This window comes from Solanum lycopersicum, chromosome 3 (assembly GCF_036512215.1).
Source record: "Solanum lycopersicum chromosome 3, SLM_r2.1".
NCBI classification, from domain to species: domain Eukaryota; kingdom Viridiplantae; phylum Streptophyta; class Magnoliopsida; order Solanales; family Solanaceae; genus Solanum; species Solanum lycopersicum.
The window spans coordinates 62,943,596-62,960,164 of NC_090802.1; the positions used below are offsets into that span (position 1 = coordinate 62,943,596).

At 36.9% G+C, this 16,569-nt stretch overlaps 3 protein-coding genes across 7 annotated transcripts; 1 reads left to right on the forward strand and 2 right to left on the reverse strand.

Annotated features, from left to right (window-relative positions):
• Positions 1-228: 228 nt before the first annotated feature.
• On the reverse strand, positions 229-1,001 carry LOC101248862 (uncharacterized). Its single transcript, XM_004235900.5, has 2 exons — positions 653-1,001; positions 229-584 (listed from the first exon to the last, which is right to left on the reverse strand). The coding sequence occupies exons 1-2, from the start codon at positions 878-880 to the stop codon at positions 390-392; spliced, it is 423 nt and encodes a 140-aa protein (XP_004235948.1). The 5' UTR covers positions 881-1,001; the 3' UTR covers positions 229-389.
• Positions 868-16,481, reverse strand: LOC101255783 (PX domain-containing protein EREL1). 5 transcript variants are annotated; one of them, XM_069295609.1, is made up of 7 exons: positions 16,037-16,481; positions 15,371-15,481; positions 14,949-15,047; positions 14,695-14,781; positions 14,418-14,526; positions 13,604-14,259; positions 868-1,001 (listed from the first exon to the last, which is right to left on the reverse strand). In XM_069295609.1, exons 1-7 carry the CDS (start codon positions 16,307-16,309, stop codon positions 933-935), a joined length of 1,404 nt encoding a protein of 467 aa, XP_069151710.1. In that variant the 5' UTR covers positions 16,310-16,481; the 3' UTR covers positions 868-932. The 5 variants fall into 5 exon arrangements, with proteins under 5 accessions (XP_069151710.1, XP_069151711.1, XP_069151712.1 ...); XM_069295610.1 differs by lacking the exon at positions 868-1,001 and adding an exon at positions 9,137-9,378; XM_069295611.1 differs by lacking the exon at positions 868-1,001 and adding an exon at positions 9,848-10,086.
• Positions 1,523-8,918, forward strand: SRP54 (signal recognition particle protein 3). Its single transcript, NM_001329960.1, has 9 exons — positions 1,523-1,844; positions 2,432-2,531; positions 2,705-2,858; positions 3,512-3,662; positions 3,726-3,874; positions 4,619-4,719; positions 4,818-4,975; positions 8,209-8,323; positions 8,425-8,918. Exons 1-9 carry the CDS (start codon positions 1,614-1,616, stop codon positions 8,754-8,756), a joined length of 1,491 nt encoding a protein of 496 aa, NP_001316889.1. The 5' UTR covers positions 1,523-1,613; the 3' UTR covers positions 8,757-8,918.
• Positions 16,482-16,569: the final 88 nt, after the last annotated feature.

Consider the following 16,569-nt stretch of genomic DNA (forward strand, 5'->3'; position numbering starts at 1 on the left):
CAAGCGCACTAAGCTCCCGTTATTCGTGGGGCTGGGAAGGTTGACATGAGGCTACTCCATATTTGTCCACCTTTGTATTTTCAGCATAATACTTCGTAAATATGGTTTTGAGCAATCAAAGATCACATTAGTCTAATCTACCATAATATTCTCTGCAATCGTTGCACATTGTTCAGGTCACCACCAGGCCGGAGCTAGAGTATTAGCTACCAATTTGGACTAGTCCAATAGATTGTACTTGGATCTTATATATATGTAATTTAAGGTTTTATTAAACATGTGTAAATATTTAATTGTGACACAGGAGCTACAAAATCCAGGAAAGAATGTATAAAAATCATCTGGTACAAATTTGAGATGTCCTTAGTACAGAAGAAGAAGAGCTTTGTTCACGCAGAAGTTGAATCTGTACGGCTTTGTAAGAATAATAGCACCACCGCAACAATCATCGGAGCTGTTATCATAAACAGAGCTAATGAAATGTTTGGTGTTGTTATCTCTGAGAAAATTACACTTCCGTACTTTATCGCTGCTCCTCCCGCCACTGAACCTACTCCCAGTTTCACCAAAAAATTCGAATCCTCCTGCAATTATCACAAAATTTCAACAAGAGAATATAAATGTGAATATAATGAAGTGGTGTGGGAGTAACCTGCGGTAGGAAAGGAAGGCCAGGTTCATCAGTGCTCGGACTTGCTTGGTCAGTTTTAGGGTCGGAAGCTCGGGCAATCATGAACGTCTTAAATGAGGAAGTCAATCGAACATATTTTGGAACGAGGAAGACAACTCCGGCAGCAGACGGCGGCTGAAGAAATGACACCGGCGTTGAGCAGTTCACCAGAAGCTTGGCAGCGTTTGGTCGCATTGCGGTAGCTTCCATGTTCTCAGAAGAAAACGGGTCAGTTTGCCAGCCACAGATTTTTATTTCTTCGTCATCCAATAATGGCCAAAATAGCTGGCTTTGTCCTTTTTCTCTCTCTTCTTTTACCTCTCAATAAAAACTAATAGACAAGTTGAAATTTTATAGTACGAGTAAAATTTATTTTATGAAATATAAGACCCAATAGGCAATAATTTTCGTCAGGTAATTTAAAATTACACTATAATTTCTTTTTTCATTTTAATAAAATTGTTCAAGATGATATGCACAAATAACTCAGTTGGCAAAGGTAAAAGATTGACTGAATAATTTAAAAAGAAATAAAAGCAGGTAAATGAACTATTATTTGGAAGAAAAGATTAAACATGACGTGATGTAGATTACAAAAAATTGAATATTCGTAAATTTCTGTAACTCCTTGTTTCGAATATATCGGGGACAATCTCTATATTTAATTGATTATTTATTTATTTATTTATTTTTAATACTGGTATATATTTTTAGAGGAGAAAATAGAAGCTCCCGGCCCATGAAAAGACAAGAGGGGTCGGGTTGAAGTCAGAGACCCGAGTCCACCAGCAGAGACTTGCTTTTTTCCCCCAAAATTATCCTTATAAGACAAATCACTGAACAAAGATTTCGTTCCCAAATCTTAAAGCCTAATCGATTGGCATTCACAAACATTGAAGTTCCTTCATAATCCTGTTGATTTCGTTAATCGATCTCCGTCAAGATGGTGTTAGCACAATTAGGGGGGAGCATCTCGCGTGCTCTCCAGCAGATGAGCAATGCCACAATCATCGATGAAAAGGTCCTCAACGAGTGCCTCAATGAGATCACCCGTGCTCTTCTACAGGCCGATGTTCAATTTAAGCTAGTTCGTGATATGTCAACAAATATCAAGAAGATTGTCAATCTTGAAGATCTTGCCGCTGGACACAACAAGCGTAGGATTATTCAACAGGTTTGTATTCTTTTCGCCGGAAATTTTACCTCGTTATGTTGATATGCATGTAAAGATTATCTTAGATGAACTGTTGAGAATTTGATATACACAGAGTAATGCCTAAAAGAGGCTGAAAGATTTTCAGGGACATATTTGTAGGCGTCTATATCAATTTCTTTGCAGGTTGGAGGGGAACTGTTCCCTTTTTCTTTCAGTATCTAGTAATTTAGATAAACAATGGAGACATCTTTTTACCGCTCAATACGTCTCTTAAGTGGTGAGACTGGTACACAAGCCTCCTCCAATGTTGTTAGCTTACGGAGCTGGGAAGGCATCAAAAGCTCCAATTTTGTTAGCTTATGGTGCTGGAAAGGCATCAAACAAGAAAGGAACACTAGTACTTAATTAAAAAAACCAAGAAAAGAAAGCAACTGAAATTATAGGCCATCTATCATGATATCTCTTCACTTGTTTCTTCCTTCTGGTTTTCTTTTGTGTCCAGTTTGGGTTTCATTGTTTTTTTCTATTTTCTTCATCATTTTATACTTATGTTTTCCGCACTATCTTCTTGTATTGACTTGAGATAGTTTCTTTCATTTGTGTAGGCTGTGTATAATGAGCTCTGCAAGATATTGGATCCTGGGAAACCTGCATTTACACTTAAAAAAGGGAAACCTAGTGTTGTAATGTTTGTTGGTTTGCAAGGTGTGTTAATTTATTTTTCTACCTTAGGGTATGTTCTGTAACAAGTTTATATGTGAGCTAGCATTAACTATCTGAGCAGTAAGCATTATTTGGCGCAATTATTATAATGCACACCAAGAGCTTTTCCTCTTCAATTACTAGATGGTATCCTTATGTCTTGTAATTTCACACAGGGTCTGGAAAAACTACAACGTGTACAAAATATGCTTACCACCACCAGAAAAGGGGTTGGAAGCCGGCTCTAGTCTGTGCAGATACCTTCAGAGCTGGTGCTTTCGATCAATTGAAGCAGAATGCTACAAAAGCTAAAATTCCTTTTTATGGAAGGCATATCCTATTCTTAATCTATTATTGTTTTTGATATTTGATTATTATTGTTATCTCCACACATTTAGATGCTTGATGCTCATCATACTATCTGATGAGGGTCTATATTCTTCCGTTCTTCTTCCTGACAGAAGAAGCCGAAACTCATCATTTGTGTTTGTTTAATCCAATCAATATACAATGTCATAGGTCCATAAGCATTGATAAATTTGAAGTGCATTTAGATAAGGGAAGTGGAGAATGAAATCTAAAAAACATTGCATGGTGTATGAAAAAGTGAATGGTTCTTTGCTAAGAAATGTCTCAAGATTAAGTTGATTAGCTGCCTGCTGCCTAAAAGTCATCATCTGCACTATCAGTAAAAGCCAATCTGTTAGAGTAATTAAGCTTTCTCAGTGTTTTCCTTTAAAATTCTTTTGAGCCAATTTTTCATCCAAACGGGAAAAGGAAGAAAAGAAAGAGAGCTATTCTTGTTGCTGCTAGGTTAAAGAATATACAGAGCTTACCTGTTTGGATGGAATTTACTATTGTTGTGTATCTTTCTGCATAGGACTGAACCTGCAATTAGCAATCTGGTCATTTTAAACTGCATCACTGTTGTAATCAACACCTCAGGCCATTTTGTTTTAATTGAATGAGTGTTTCTGCAACAGCTATACAGAATCAGATCCAGTGAAAATAGCCGTGGACGGTGTAGAAACATTTAAGAAGGAAAATTGTGATCTAATAATTGTGGATACCAGTGGGCGCCACAAACAAGAAGCAGCTCTTTTTGAAGAAATGCGACAAGTTTCTGAAGCAACGGTATGTTCTACTGTGATCTATATTTTCCCTTTAATTAGATCCTCATCTTATTGTTTTCCGCAGAAACCGGATCTCGTGATTTTTGTTATGGATAGTAGTATTGGACAAGCTGCTTTTGATCAAGCTCAAGCATTTCGACAAAGTGTTGCGGTTGGAGCCGTGATTGTTACTAAGATGGATGGCCATGCAAAAGGAGGTGGTGCCCTAAGTGCGTAAGTTTTTAATCGTTTGGCTGTAGCCTTAAAGAAACTTCTTAAAGTTTCCGGTACTCTTAATTAACTACAAAGCATATGTTTAAGTTCATGGTATCAGCTTTTAACATTTGAAATTCTAGCCTTGGTAGCTCAAAGCTGCTGGCTGCTGCTGTTATTTCTTTTTTCTTGTTTTTGGTGATACAACCTGTTAGTCTGCTTTTTCTGGCTAAGAGAAATGCTTGTTGGTTACCTATTTCTGTCGCATAGCAAACCATTAAGATATTCCTGCAGAAAATGTTTATTCTTTATCCAACGAGATTTAGAAATTGATGCTGAACAGTTTATGCAAAAGTAGAATGGTAAAACTTGGAACTACTGTCTTTTGGCTCCAAAAAGCTCAAAACATACTGCCTCTATTGTAGATATATCCGTCTTTTGTTTACAAGGATTTTTCATATTGGTGGTGTTCACCCCAACTTGTGGTCTTTTGCGGGCACATGTTGTCAAGGTAGTCTTGCTTGCAAAGGCTGGAGAAAATTAGCTCCATTGCGTGTATTAACTGGGATGAAGATTTGGGATCTCCAGGTTGTTAATCTATCACAGCCACTAGGACATTCCCTTGGGGACTTCACAAGGATTTTGTTATTGATTTTACAAATTATAAGTTGGATCAAGTTTTGTCTGAATATTCTGCTGAATATTTATTGTCCGTTTCTTTGGATTAAAAAAGATTTATTTGTTCTTTTGCTCTTCCATCTGCAGAGTTGCTGCAACTAAAAGTCCAGTCATATTTATTGGAACTGGTGAACACATGGACGAGTTTGAAGTTTTTGATGTTAAACCATTTGTCAGCCGTCTTTTAGGTTTGCATCCTTCTGTTGAATACTTGATATTGCAACTTTGCTTGGACCTATGTTCCTATTCCACTGCCATTGATTTTGTTCTGCTGAACTATCTCTAGGCATGGGTGACTTGTCTGGATTGGTGAACAAGATACAAGATGTGGTCCCAATGGATCAACAGCCTGAGCTTCTTCAGAAGTTATCAGAAGGACATTTTACCTTGAGGATCATGTACGAGCAATTTCAGAGCATGCTTAAAATGGGTCCCCTTGGACAGGTTTGCCACTCACTTAAATTCATCTGATCATCCTTCATCCCTTCTCTCTCGCTTTCTCCCACTCCTTTTGGAATTTGGCAGACTTCTTCTGAATGTTGTATCATTGATAATTTATTTTTTGGAGACAGTAACAACTTGTATTCTATTCCAAAACAAAAACCAGAACCTGCCACAATAAGTTACAGATTCCTAATTACAATTGTGGAGAGTACCAGGAAGATCTTTAATCCTATAGCAAATTTACAAGGAACCTAAAACATCTTCAATTGATTCTAGATCTACCATGTTCTCCTGTTTACACCAAAAAAGAAACAAAACTAAGCAGTTCATCTTAATCTTCTGGATGGAATTGCCCTTGTTTTGGAAGCATCTGAGATTTCTTTCTTTCCACACGGACCACTAAATGCAAGCTGAAATAATTTTCCATCTTTCTTTATGCCTGGAAATGCTTGCATAACTGCTTCATAACTTCAGGGTTTGCGTAACTTTCCTAGGCATAACCCATTCCACAAAATGTTGGTTATTCTATAGTACAGGAAGAGATGGTTGACAGTCTCTACTTCTTCTTCACCACATAGAAGGCAATTATGACTCAGTTGAATATTTCTTTTCATGAGATTTTCCTGGGTCAAAACTGCCTGCTTAGCAAGGAGCCAAGTAAAACAAGACACCTTGTAGGGGTTTTTAGTTTTCTATATCAACTTCCATGGCCATCCATTCCCTTGACTGTTACAAGGATTAAATTTTTTATACGCTCTTCTAACACTGAAATTGTCCCGGTTGTGATCCTGTCATACCATACTATCTTGTGCATCAATAGTTCCTTTGAACTGCCCTAAAACCTTGTAAAACTCCACCAACCTTTGGATCTCCCAGTCATTTAGAGGTCTTCTAAAGCTCAGATTCCACCCTTGGTTTGACCACATCTCTGCTACAGTGGCTCTTTGCTGCTGGTTTAAGGTGAAAATATCCGGGAACAAGGTTTTTAAAGATCCTTGCTCTATCCATCTATCTTCCCAAAAAGAAGTTTTCCTTCCATTTCCCAATTTAATACTGCAGTTTTCTCTGAGCTTTGGCCAGTGGTTTCTGATGGCTCTCCAATGGCTTGATCCATAAGTGCTAGTGACCGTCTTAGTTATCCAGAGATCCTCCATTTCATATGTAGCCTGTATTACGTCTTTCCACAGAGCTTGCTCACTGGAAGCAAATCTCCATAGCCACTTCATCATAAGCCACTGGTTTTGAATTTTAAATTCGGTATCCCCATCCCCCCCTGCCTGTTTACTCTTAATCAGAGTATCCCACTTGACCAAGTGAATTTCTTGGTTTCACTATTTCCTTTCCACAGGAAATTCCTCCTCAAAGCATTAAGTCTGTCAATAACACCATCAGGAATAGGGAAAAGTGACATCATATATGCAGGCATAGAATCTAAAACACTATTGATGAGTGTTAATCTTCCTCCTAAAGAAAGGTACTGGCTCTTCCAATTCACCAACCTTTTTTCACATTTTCAATCACCCCATTTCAAATGCCTATAGATTTGCTTTTGGCTCCCAACGGCATTCCCAAATATGTAGTTGGTAGAACTCCCGTCCTTCCGCCCAAAATCCTAGCCAGAGAGTGTAAATCAGGAACTTCATTTACTGGATACAAGAAACTCTTGTTCCAATTGATGTGAAGCCCAGAGTCAGATCAGGTTTTTCTAGTTTCTAAAATTTTGTTTTCAGCCGCCATTTTCTTCATCAAGGTCCCACATTTCTTGATTTTTTTTTTTACTTTACCGCTTTTTGAACTTTATGAGAGAACATTCGGGTCCCTCCTTTCCCAACTGCTGCTCCTCAAACCCCCCCTGCTTTTTTCTCTTTTGGTTTCTTTCTTTCTTCCTTTTCTTTTTCTTCTTTTGCCTTTAACCATTTCAAAAGAAAATCTAGTTGCATGTACAAATGTTTTTTGCTGTTTCTGAAATCTGTAACCATATGAAATAAGTTACTATTGTTAGGGATTCAGTGATATGTTTTCGCAAGTTCAAATCTGATAAAACTTCTTTTTTCCAATACTAAATCAAAACACAGTTGTTTCCGAAAGCTCAATTAAAATATGTTTTTTTTTTTCAAAACAAATTCCCAACCAAATCAAAAGAAGAATTTTGGTTTGGAGAATTTTCATCATTTGTTTAATTCTTTCGAAAAGAAGTAGCTTTCATATAGTATATCCCAAAAGCTTATGATTTCATTTTTGTTAGTTCTTCTAGAAAATCTCTTAGGATTGTTTCTATTTTCCATCTGTTCTTAATCTTCAGGTTTATAAATTTAAAGATACTGGTCTAGTATCTTAAGCAAGTTGTTGAAGACCATTTGGAGCCTGCTGTTTCATTTAGGCTTTATTTGGATTGGTAGATTTTAAATCCTTCCAAGAATTTAAAATTGTTAGTAGGCAACTCAATTGTTTATTTGTTAACTTTCCATAATAAACATTTTTATTTCCTATATTGCTATCCATTGCTCAAACTGCAATGATTTCAAAATGGCATTAGTGTTGGAAAAAATTGAAATCCACTAAAGATAGTTAGAAAATACTTGGGGGTTTGGACAATATTTGGTTGGAGAAAAGAAAGGAGTTTTGAAGTAGACTTGGAAAAAGGTAATTGAATTCAAATTGTATTTGGACAATAACTGGTTGATGTTGGAATAAAAGAGTATTTGAAGTTGAAGTGGAAGAAATGTATGTGGAAGTTAATTGTGTTTGAACATGAATTTCACTTGGAATGAGTTCTCTGAGCACTCAAATTATCAAATTAAATATGGATCCCACATTAGGTGGCTTGTGGCGACTTGGCAAATTGATAGTTGATGCTATTCGTGGAAATGTTTAAAGCATCTTTATGCGTTTTCATCCAAATAGATCTATGGATTTCAAATCACTTGAGTCTCATTTGAGCATTAATTTTTCCTACCAGAAGTTTTTTTAACACATGAACATTAGTTTGATTGGATGGGAATTTTTCTGCTCTTCTTCTAATCCCCCCCCCCCCCCCCCTCTTCTTTTGTTTTGGTTCCCCCTCTTTGATTCCTTCTTTATTTTACGTGACTACTTCTTTTGTTTTGGTTCCCCCTCTTTGATTCCTTCTTTATTTTACGAAGTCACGCTTGTGCCTGTTTAGCTTTTCGTTCTGGAGGTTGATTGATATCATTCTGGTTGCACGTCATTGATGTTCTTTTTGGTTTGTGTAGGTTTTTTCAATGCTTCCTGGATTTAGTGCAGAGATGATGCCACAAGGTCGTGAAAAGGAAAGTCAAGCAAAGTTTAAAAGGTATATGACAATGATGGACTCCATGACTGATGAAGGCAAGTGAGCTACATTATATGTTCTGTTTAAGCTATATTTGTACACCGTATTTTAGAATATTATTTAACCTTTTGATTTGAAATTGATAACATAATTGCAGAATTGGACAGTACCAATCCAAAGATTTTGACTGAATCTCGGATCATGCGTATAGCTAGGGGATCTGGCCGCCTCGTGCATGAGGTGATGGAGATGTTGGAAGAATACAAACGACTTGCCAAAATATTCAGCAAGATGAAGGGTCTTAAGATTCCAAAGAAGGGAGATATGAGCTCCCTGTCGAGAAACATGAATGCACAAAACATGAGCAAAGTCCTCCCCCCTCAGATGTTGAAGCAGATCGGTGGAATGGGTGGTTTGCAGAACTTAATGAAGCAAATGGGTTCCGCCAAGGACATGATGGGTATGTTTGGTGGTGGTGGTGGAGAGTAATAATGGAATCACAATTGAACTACAGTTTACGTCGTCAATTCATAGTTGGTGGAAATAGCATGTAACCAAATCTCTGTCACTCCCTATCTTTCAAATTTTGAATCTGATGCATTTGGTAAATTTATTTGATTCAGAATGAAACACTGTATGGTTTTGATGCTCCACTTCATGCTATGCTTGTATGACATGATCTCTTCATACGCTGCTTGTAAATTTATCTGTTTACTGGATGTGACTAATGAGCAGCCAAGTTGCTATTTTAACCTTTGCCGATATAATTGCACAAATTCTCAATTGCACAAATTTTCAATTGCACATTGTATTGAAGCACCTATGAGTTGGTCTTTCATCAATGGTGTCTGGTTCTCTGCGGTTTCAGGTTATATAGCAGTACAATGGAAAGCTTTATTTCAAACTTAATCTTCAATGACAATTTTCCAATTTGTCACTACTATTACATAATGGAGATGAAATAAGACACGTACATAAACTACAAGTTGTTAGGACTGGTTTGCTGGGTCATTCTTCTAACCAATTCTTCTGGAAATCTCACAAACGGAAGCCCAGTGCACTAAGCTCCCACTATGTGCAGGGTCCGCGGAAGGGCCAGAATATTCCAATTCTGATATAAGTAAAGGCAACAAAGGACATTACACGATGCATCAATGCAGCAAGCAAAAGAGAATTCTGCTTTGTAATGTACAAAAATAGACAGGTGGCATCTGCCATTATCCAAATTAACACGTGTATTTCGTACGAAGGAAAATGTTTTCCACTGAAAATGATTTCCCGGAAAACAAGTGGTTTCTTACTTATTTTCTAGTGTTTAGCAAGTAAATATTATCCCAAGAGCATTTATAAGTAATCTAGCAAAACACTATGGAGGTGGGATGGGGAGTGGGAGTTCAGGGGTGTTGGGGGTGGGGGTATTGGGTGGGTGGGTGGAAGGAGATGATAAACTTAGAATGCCACTTATGCAACTTGTTTTCCCTACTTCCATTGGGAAAGTCATTTTCTTCATTTTTATGGAACTTGTTTTCCTAGAGAAACTATTTTCCAAACGTTTTGACAACCAAAACAACATAGGAAAATTGGAAAACTGTAACGATTCAAAATTTTTTTTTTATATAAATAAGAATAAATAAGTATTTAAAGGGCGTAATTGTCCTTTCACGTTTTAAATGAATAAATAAATAAATAAATCAAAAACAGATTTGTATTTATTTATTATTTGACTGATTTTTGAATTAGTCTCCTAATCCAAATAGTCCTCTCTCTCTCACGCTCCTTAACTCTCTTTCTCACGTTCTCCATCTTCATCACATTATTTCTGCCAAAAATATCAACAGTTTTCATGCTTGAAAAACTCACAAAAAATTTTCAAGTAAAAGAAAATAAGTAATCAAAACGTCAAGGCTAAGAGAGGTTCGTCGAGAGAGGTGTGCGTTGAAGTGAATTGGGAGTGGTTTGGAGGAGTTTTCCGGGCAGCAACATTAAAGTTTGAACATCGATTAAGGTATGGGTTTCTTCTCTCTTGGCTCCTTTCCCAAGAGGCCCCTTACGATTCAAGTTATTCATCTCGAAACTAAGGCTGTTTCCCGTTGCATGCCCCTGTCACTAGCTCCCAATGAATTTTAGGTTGGGTATGATTGCTGGTAGATTTAGGTGTATATTATGTTTTCGCGATGAATATGATTATGTTTGTGTACTTGGAATCGTATGAAAGGCAACCATGTTTTTCTTGAAATTATGTGTAAGTAAGTATGTTACAGTGAATGAGGTTCTTTATGTAATGCTCCAAAAGTTTAATGTAATATGATTGTATATTTTTCGTGAATAAAATGGGGTAAGACGTGAAGTTCATATGAAATGTTAGGTGGCTTGATTGAGGGAGTAATTCTTGGTTAGACGAATCTATAAAAAAAAAATATAATGTGTAATTAAAACATTATGAATGAACCATGAAATTTCCCTAAGAATTAATGTTAAACTTGATGAAAAAGTGAAGAAAAATCGTAGAATAAATTTCCAGAACTTGAAAACAGACTTTAAAAGAATCTGGAAATTTTTTTGAACATCAAAAGAATTAAAAAAAAAAGTTTTGAGGCCTGCAGGGATCGAACCCAGGACCTCCCTGCAGCATGCCTTAATTAAAAAAAAAAATGGGGCTGGCAGGGATCGAACTCGCGACCCCAGCCACGCGCAAAAAAAAAAAAAAAAAGATTTAAAAGGGAATGCTGGGGGCGGGGATCGAACCCACGACCCCCAGTTCGCGAAAAAAAAAAAGGAATAAAAAGGGATGTGAGGCGTGGGGATCGAACCCACGACCTCAGAGTTGAAGGGAGGGGTACAAATATTAAGGAAATAAAGGTGAGGCTGTGGGGGTTCGAACCCACCACCTCACAGCCTCCATTTCCAGCGAAAATAAGAGAAAAATAAAGGGGGCTGTGGGGGTTCGAACCCACAACCTCCCTATTCAAGCGAATGTAATTAAAAATAATAATAATAATAAATTAAAATTCTAATTAAAGTTAAAAAAATTAATTCTCTTATGTAAACATTGAGATTTAATTTAGAATTTTAATTAAAAATAGAATATTAATTCTTTTATGTAAATATTGAGATTTAAATTGGAATTCTAATTAAATTAGAAAATTATTCTTTCATCTAAATGATTGAAATTTAATTTAGAATTCTAATTAAAATAAAACAATTTATTATTTCACGAAAATGTTGAGACTTAACTTAGAGTTCTAAATTTATGAATATTAGAACAAAAAATCAATGAAAAATATAAATGATATCCAAATAATTCAAAATTTGGGTTCTCGTGCCCAAACCTCCGTATTGATACATAAGTCATACGTGAGTAAAATATTCAAGAATAATGTAATCTACTTTGATCAAAAATCAAGATCTTGGTATATATACAAGATACATAAGTCTTGTAATACATAATCTTAGGAAAATAAGAATCACTTAACGAACTATAAACGAAGCCCCATGGCTTGTATGTATAGACACATAAGTTTAACATACGTTCAAAAAAATAAGTGAACCTAAGATGTACGTAATGAAATGAAGAATGTGGTGACAATCATGATGTGAGGCTAATGTATATGGAGAGAGCAATCTCAAACGAGCCTAAGTAAATGTTACCAATACGTATTCATCAATGAGGGTGTAAGATAATGAAGAGACCAGTCTCTATAAATACTTTAATGAAAAATATTGAGTTTAAAACACTTAATACTAATAATGAGATGAGAAATCATCTATTGAGCTATGATGCCCTCATACTAGAAGACAACTTCCATGATGTATGAGTTGGATGTAATGGAACTTTATACTGAGCACCGATAGGCTAGCTATGAGCGGTGATGCCTTCTTTCGGGAAGGGCGGAGGCTCACGTAACTCTCATGAGATGAGACTGTCCGGCTTGCCGGGTATGGGTCTCCATACATCTCCTAGTCTTTGAACCTATATTGCCACTATAGGGATCTGGCGGGGTTAAATTCCCATATACGCTAGCATGTTATTGAATCGCTTTGGCCGGTGATTCCACCTCTTTTCGGTGTGGGGAAGACACTGGATTTCATGATGCTCACATGATCTATGTCGGTTAAAGTTAAAGTTCCCAATGAATGAATGAGGCCAGCCTCAAATGAATCATATAAAGAAATGAATGATACCGAAGGTGTTAGGATAGGATAATCAAGAGGTGAGCTAGATTTAGGTAATGACATTAGGTCATTCCTGATCATTGCACAGCAAACCCAATGGAAGTCTTAAACTACATCCTAGGTATAGCTGGTGTTCGCACTGGCCTATGAATGAATTGAAATGAAATACGAACGAATGAATGAAGCAGGCTCTGTGTTTGCTGAAGAAGGCTCCCTAGTTGAGGTCCCATATGTTGAGCCCTCATTTTGGGAAGTCTTAAGGTTAAGTCTATGATAGTAAGGTCTCATGGTATATGAATGAACAATATGAAAGAAACTATGTGCTATATGTTATGTGTTATATGAAGATATTATGTGTTGTGTGCCATACAATAACTATAATGATGCATGTCACTCTCGTGGCATAACCTTCCTAATCTCATTTTAGCAAGTCCACCGACTTGACTTCCAAAAATCATGTTGTTAGGAAAGAGCTATTCTTTCTCATGCATGTCCCTGGTGTGTGCTTGCATATACCCATACTTAGTACAAGTGTGTACTAATTCCATACAAACATCTACTTTTAGGTGCAGGCACAGGTGTACGGTAGAGCTACAAGTTCTTTGTTGCAGCTATCTGGACGTCAGCATTCATCCGGAGTTTGGTAGGTCCTTATGCCTTCGAGGATGCTACTGTTTTACATTCTAGCGTAGTTTTAGAGTTGAGCTAGTGGGGCATGTTCCACTAGCGTTTCTTTCCTGTTTTGGTTCAGACTTTGTATTGGTGCTATTTTGGCCGATATACAATTAATATTTAATGAATTATTTCTTTCAGTTGCTTATCTCTTAAAGGTTAGATGGTTGATGATGAACGATTACGAAATGTTAAGAATGTTCAGCAAGTATGATTAAAGAATCAAAAATTCCAAATTTTCCGCTAAAATTAATCTATGTAAAGTAAGAATGACGTAAGTAGGCTTGTCTGCGACCTCTGAGAGGTCAACGACGCCGGTCTCGTCTGGGGTCTAGATTCCGGTCGTGACAAAAACATTTTCTGGAAAATGTTTTTCGCCATACCAAACACACCCTAATCTCAATTTTACATACTGCAAGGTTTGCGCAGCTCTGAAGAAATAAATGTACCAATGCACGTTTAAATTGCATAATTTGAACTAGGATCCATACCTTTGTGGCAAGGTACTGTTTCACAGTAAGCTCTTGATTTAATCTCGACAGGAGATCCTCAATGTCAGTTTTTGCTGTGGCCAGCCTCAGTTGCATAGTACTGAGAATTCTATTCAATTTGTTTTGTCCATCCAATTGAATAACAACTTGTAAATCAGCACCTTCAGCATGGTCTTGTGAGGTGTTCCTCAATGGTTCAAGCTTCAACAAATTTGAAATGTCCGAGATTAATTCAGTAGAAATATCAGGTTCAAGAGTCCATTTGACATGAACACTTTCTGTGACTCTCTTGGTGGAAACATCAATCTCACTTCCTGTGGAGGGCATTTTCAAATGATTTTCCTGGTTCCCTTGTTCAGAATCCTTCATTGGCTTGCTGTCACGATGTTTCATCCCGGCATCCTCAGAAATTACTTCCTCTGAATGGGTGAAGCCCTGGTAAATTGCTGCATTGTCACGTTCATGGAACTGGCTCATGCCCTCCATTGGAGATCCCAGCTCAGGGGTTCCATAAGCAGAATCATTGCCGCAATCAGAAGCAATTGATGATGAACCAGCAAGTAAAGAAACATCTGAACTATTTAAGAATTGAATAGATGGAGCTACACTGATGGATGAATGCACATCTGCAACGTTCTGATTCAATTCATAGAATGCTGAAAAGTTCATAAAAGGGAAAAAAGGTTTAGACTAATTCAACTAAGCTTTGCTTGATAAATCATAGCATACTGGGTTGATAAGACCACTTTCAAGTGTTTGGTGAAAGTACAAGGAAAAAGCACAAGAATTCATCAAGCAGCAAGGAGACACCTACATGACCTTGCAGCTGCTTCAAGTTCAAGAAAGATCCCTATGGAGGCACTTCTTGATAACTCGATGTCAGACAATACTTTCATCATCCAATCCTCCAATAAACACCTACGCTGAGATGAAATCAACTTGAGCACATAGCAAAGATCAAGTTCATAGTAAAGAACTATCACAGACCTATTATACCAGTGCATTCCTCAATTAAAAATTTCAGGTTATGATGCCATCATGCAATTATAATTGAAATAAAAGAAAACAATAGAAATAGAATGCCTACTAACTTCTTCCAAAAGTTCATGGCTTTGCATTCTCAGAAGTTCCTTTGAAGGAGCAGGGGGCAACTTTTTCTTTGGAAATTCTTTCTTCAGCTGCAACAAACGAAAGGTGTGAAGTTATCATATGGATCAACTTATACCATACATTGTACGTATGAAGATTCAGTCCAAGAACCGATCAGTTTACTGAATCCATAGAAGAAATATTGCCCTACTTGTTACAATATGGCCTATGCATGATCTCAAAGAAACTAGCTTACCTTTGAAGATAGCTTTAAGAAATCACTAAATCTTCGTAGTATCTCTCGCGTGGTTGTGAACCCATCAGGTGATCGTAAACCAATTTGAACCCTATAAAACTGTTCCAGTACGAATGTCAATAACTCAAGCAAGAAATAACAAGTCATCCAAGTTAGCTTCTTTTTGTTCCTGAAAGAAAATAGACTATAGTAATCTCCACTGGACCAGGTACAGCTCACCATTAAAAAGGAGGAAAAAACACCTAAAGATTGTAAAGGGAAACTTCAATCATGGTTGGAAATAACAGCCCATTTCAACGCGAATATAGCTTTTTCCTTTTTTAAAAATAAAAATAAAAATTGGTATTGTTAAATATAGCTTATTCCTTTTACTGTGCTCAATGCATTAAAGGATCCTGACTCAAAAATTCACAGGGAAATACCACTACAGTAGCTGAACCTCTGGGGCGTAAAGAGATAGTCCAAGAAGGAATAGTGGCACAGTAAATCCATCCTGTATGAGAATCATGTGGCCAAATGGTATCATGTCCATCCTGTGTAAAATAAGGGAGAGCTCATCTGAACATGCACTGGAAGATCTTGTAACAAAAGATTAAAGTCTAGATAATCTCTTCAAGCTTTTCTTCACGACTAATCATGGACCCATATGTATTAGTAACAGATTAGACATACTGCAAATCAGATTAAACTGCCAATAGAATCTTCAAATATAACAGATCAAACTAAAAATAGTTTGTCCAGGTTTCCGTAAGATTTTAGCATTGAACTACTGTTTCGAAAACCAGGATTTAGATTGGTACTGCTAATCAAGATAAAGTGAAATGTCCATGTTATCAGTCAAGTAACAGCTACATAGTATATGATGACAACATAAACCCGTGTATGCACACAAACATAATCTATAATTTTTCAAGTGTGCTACAAACGGTGATGCATCATTATCATTTATATACATGAATATTGGTATAATTCAAACTGACTGATACTGATTGAGTACTATTTAATCATCAAATAGCACAAAGAAAATGAATTCAGTCACAAAGTAAGTAACAATTGAAAAAACACAGCTGTCAAATGACTATTTTTACCCATACGCGAGGGGAAGGACTCCAATCCATCCCTAAAGGAAGCGGCGAGGTCCCGTCGTGCCGGTGCTTTGGTGGACTCTTTCGACCTTTGCTAGCTTTGTCAGCCGATGAAGAAATCATCTCCGGTAGCAAATCATCGTTGACGATTGACGAAGTGTGAGAAAGCGAAAGGGATTCGATGAAAGAGGGATCGTTAAATCCCGAATCCAGATATGAGTAATTACCGTAGAGGTTCATCTCAGGTAACAAAGGGTCCATTTTATATTTGTACATTTCAAACCTTACTGTCTGCTCCGGCAGCTCTCTCGCCGGTCCGTCACGGCCTCTCGTCGTGTTAATTTTCTAACTTCAACTGGCGAACTAACGGTCCTGATTCTGTCGATGAACCGTACCTACTACCTAATCGTGTCTTTTATACGACCGAAATTGTTTTATACATTTTAATGAAAAATAATGATTCTGTGCAAAAATATTTTATACATTTTAATGAAAAATAATTTTCACTTTTTTATTGATAAATAGAAAATATTCTC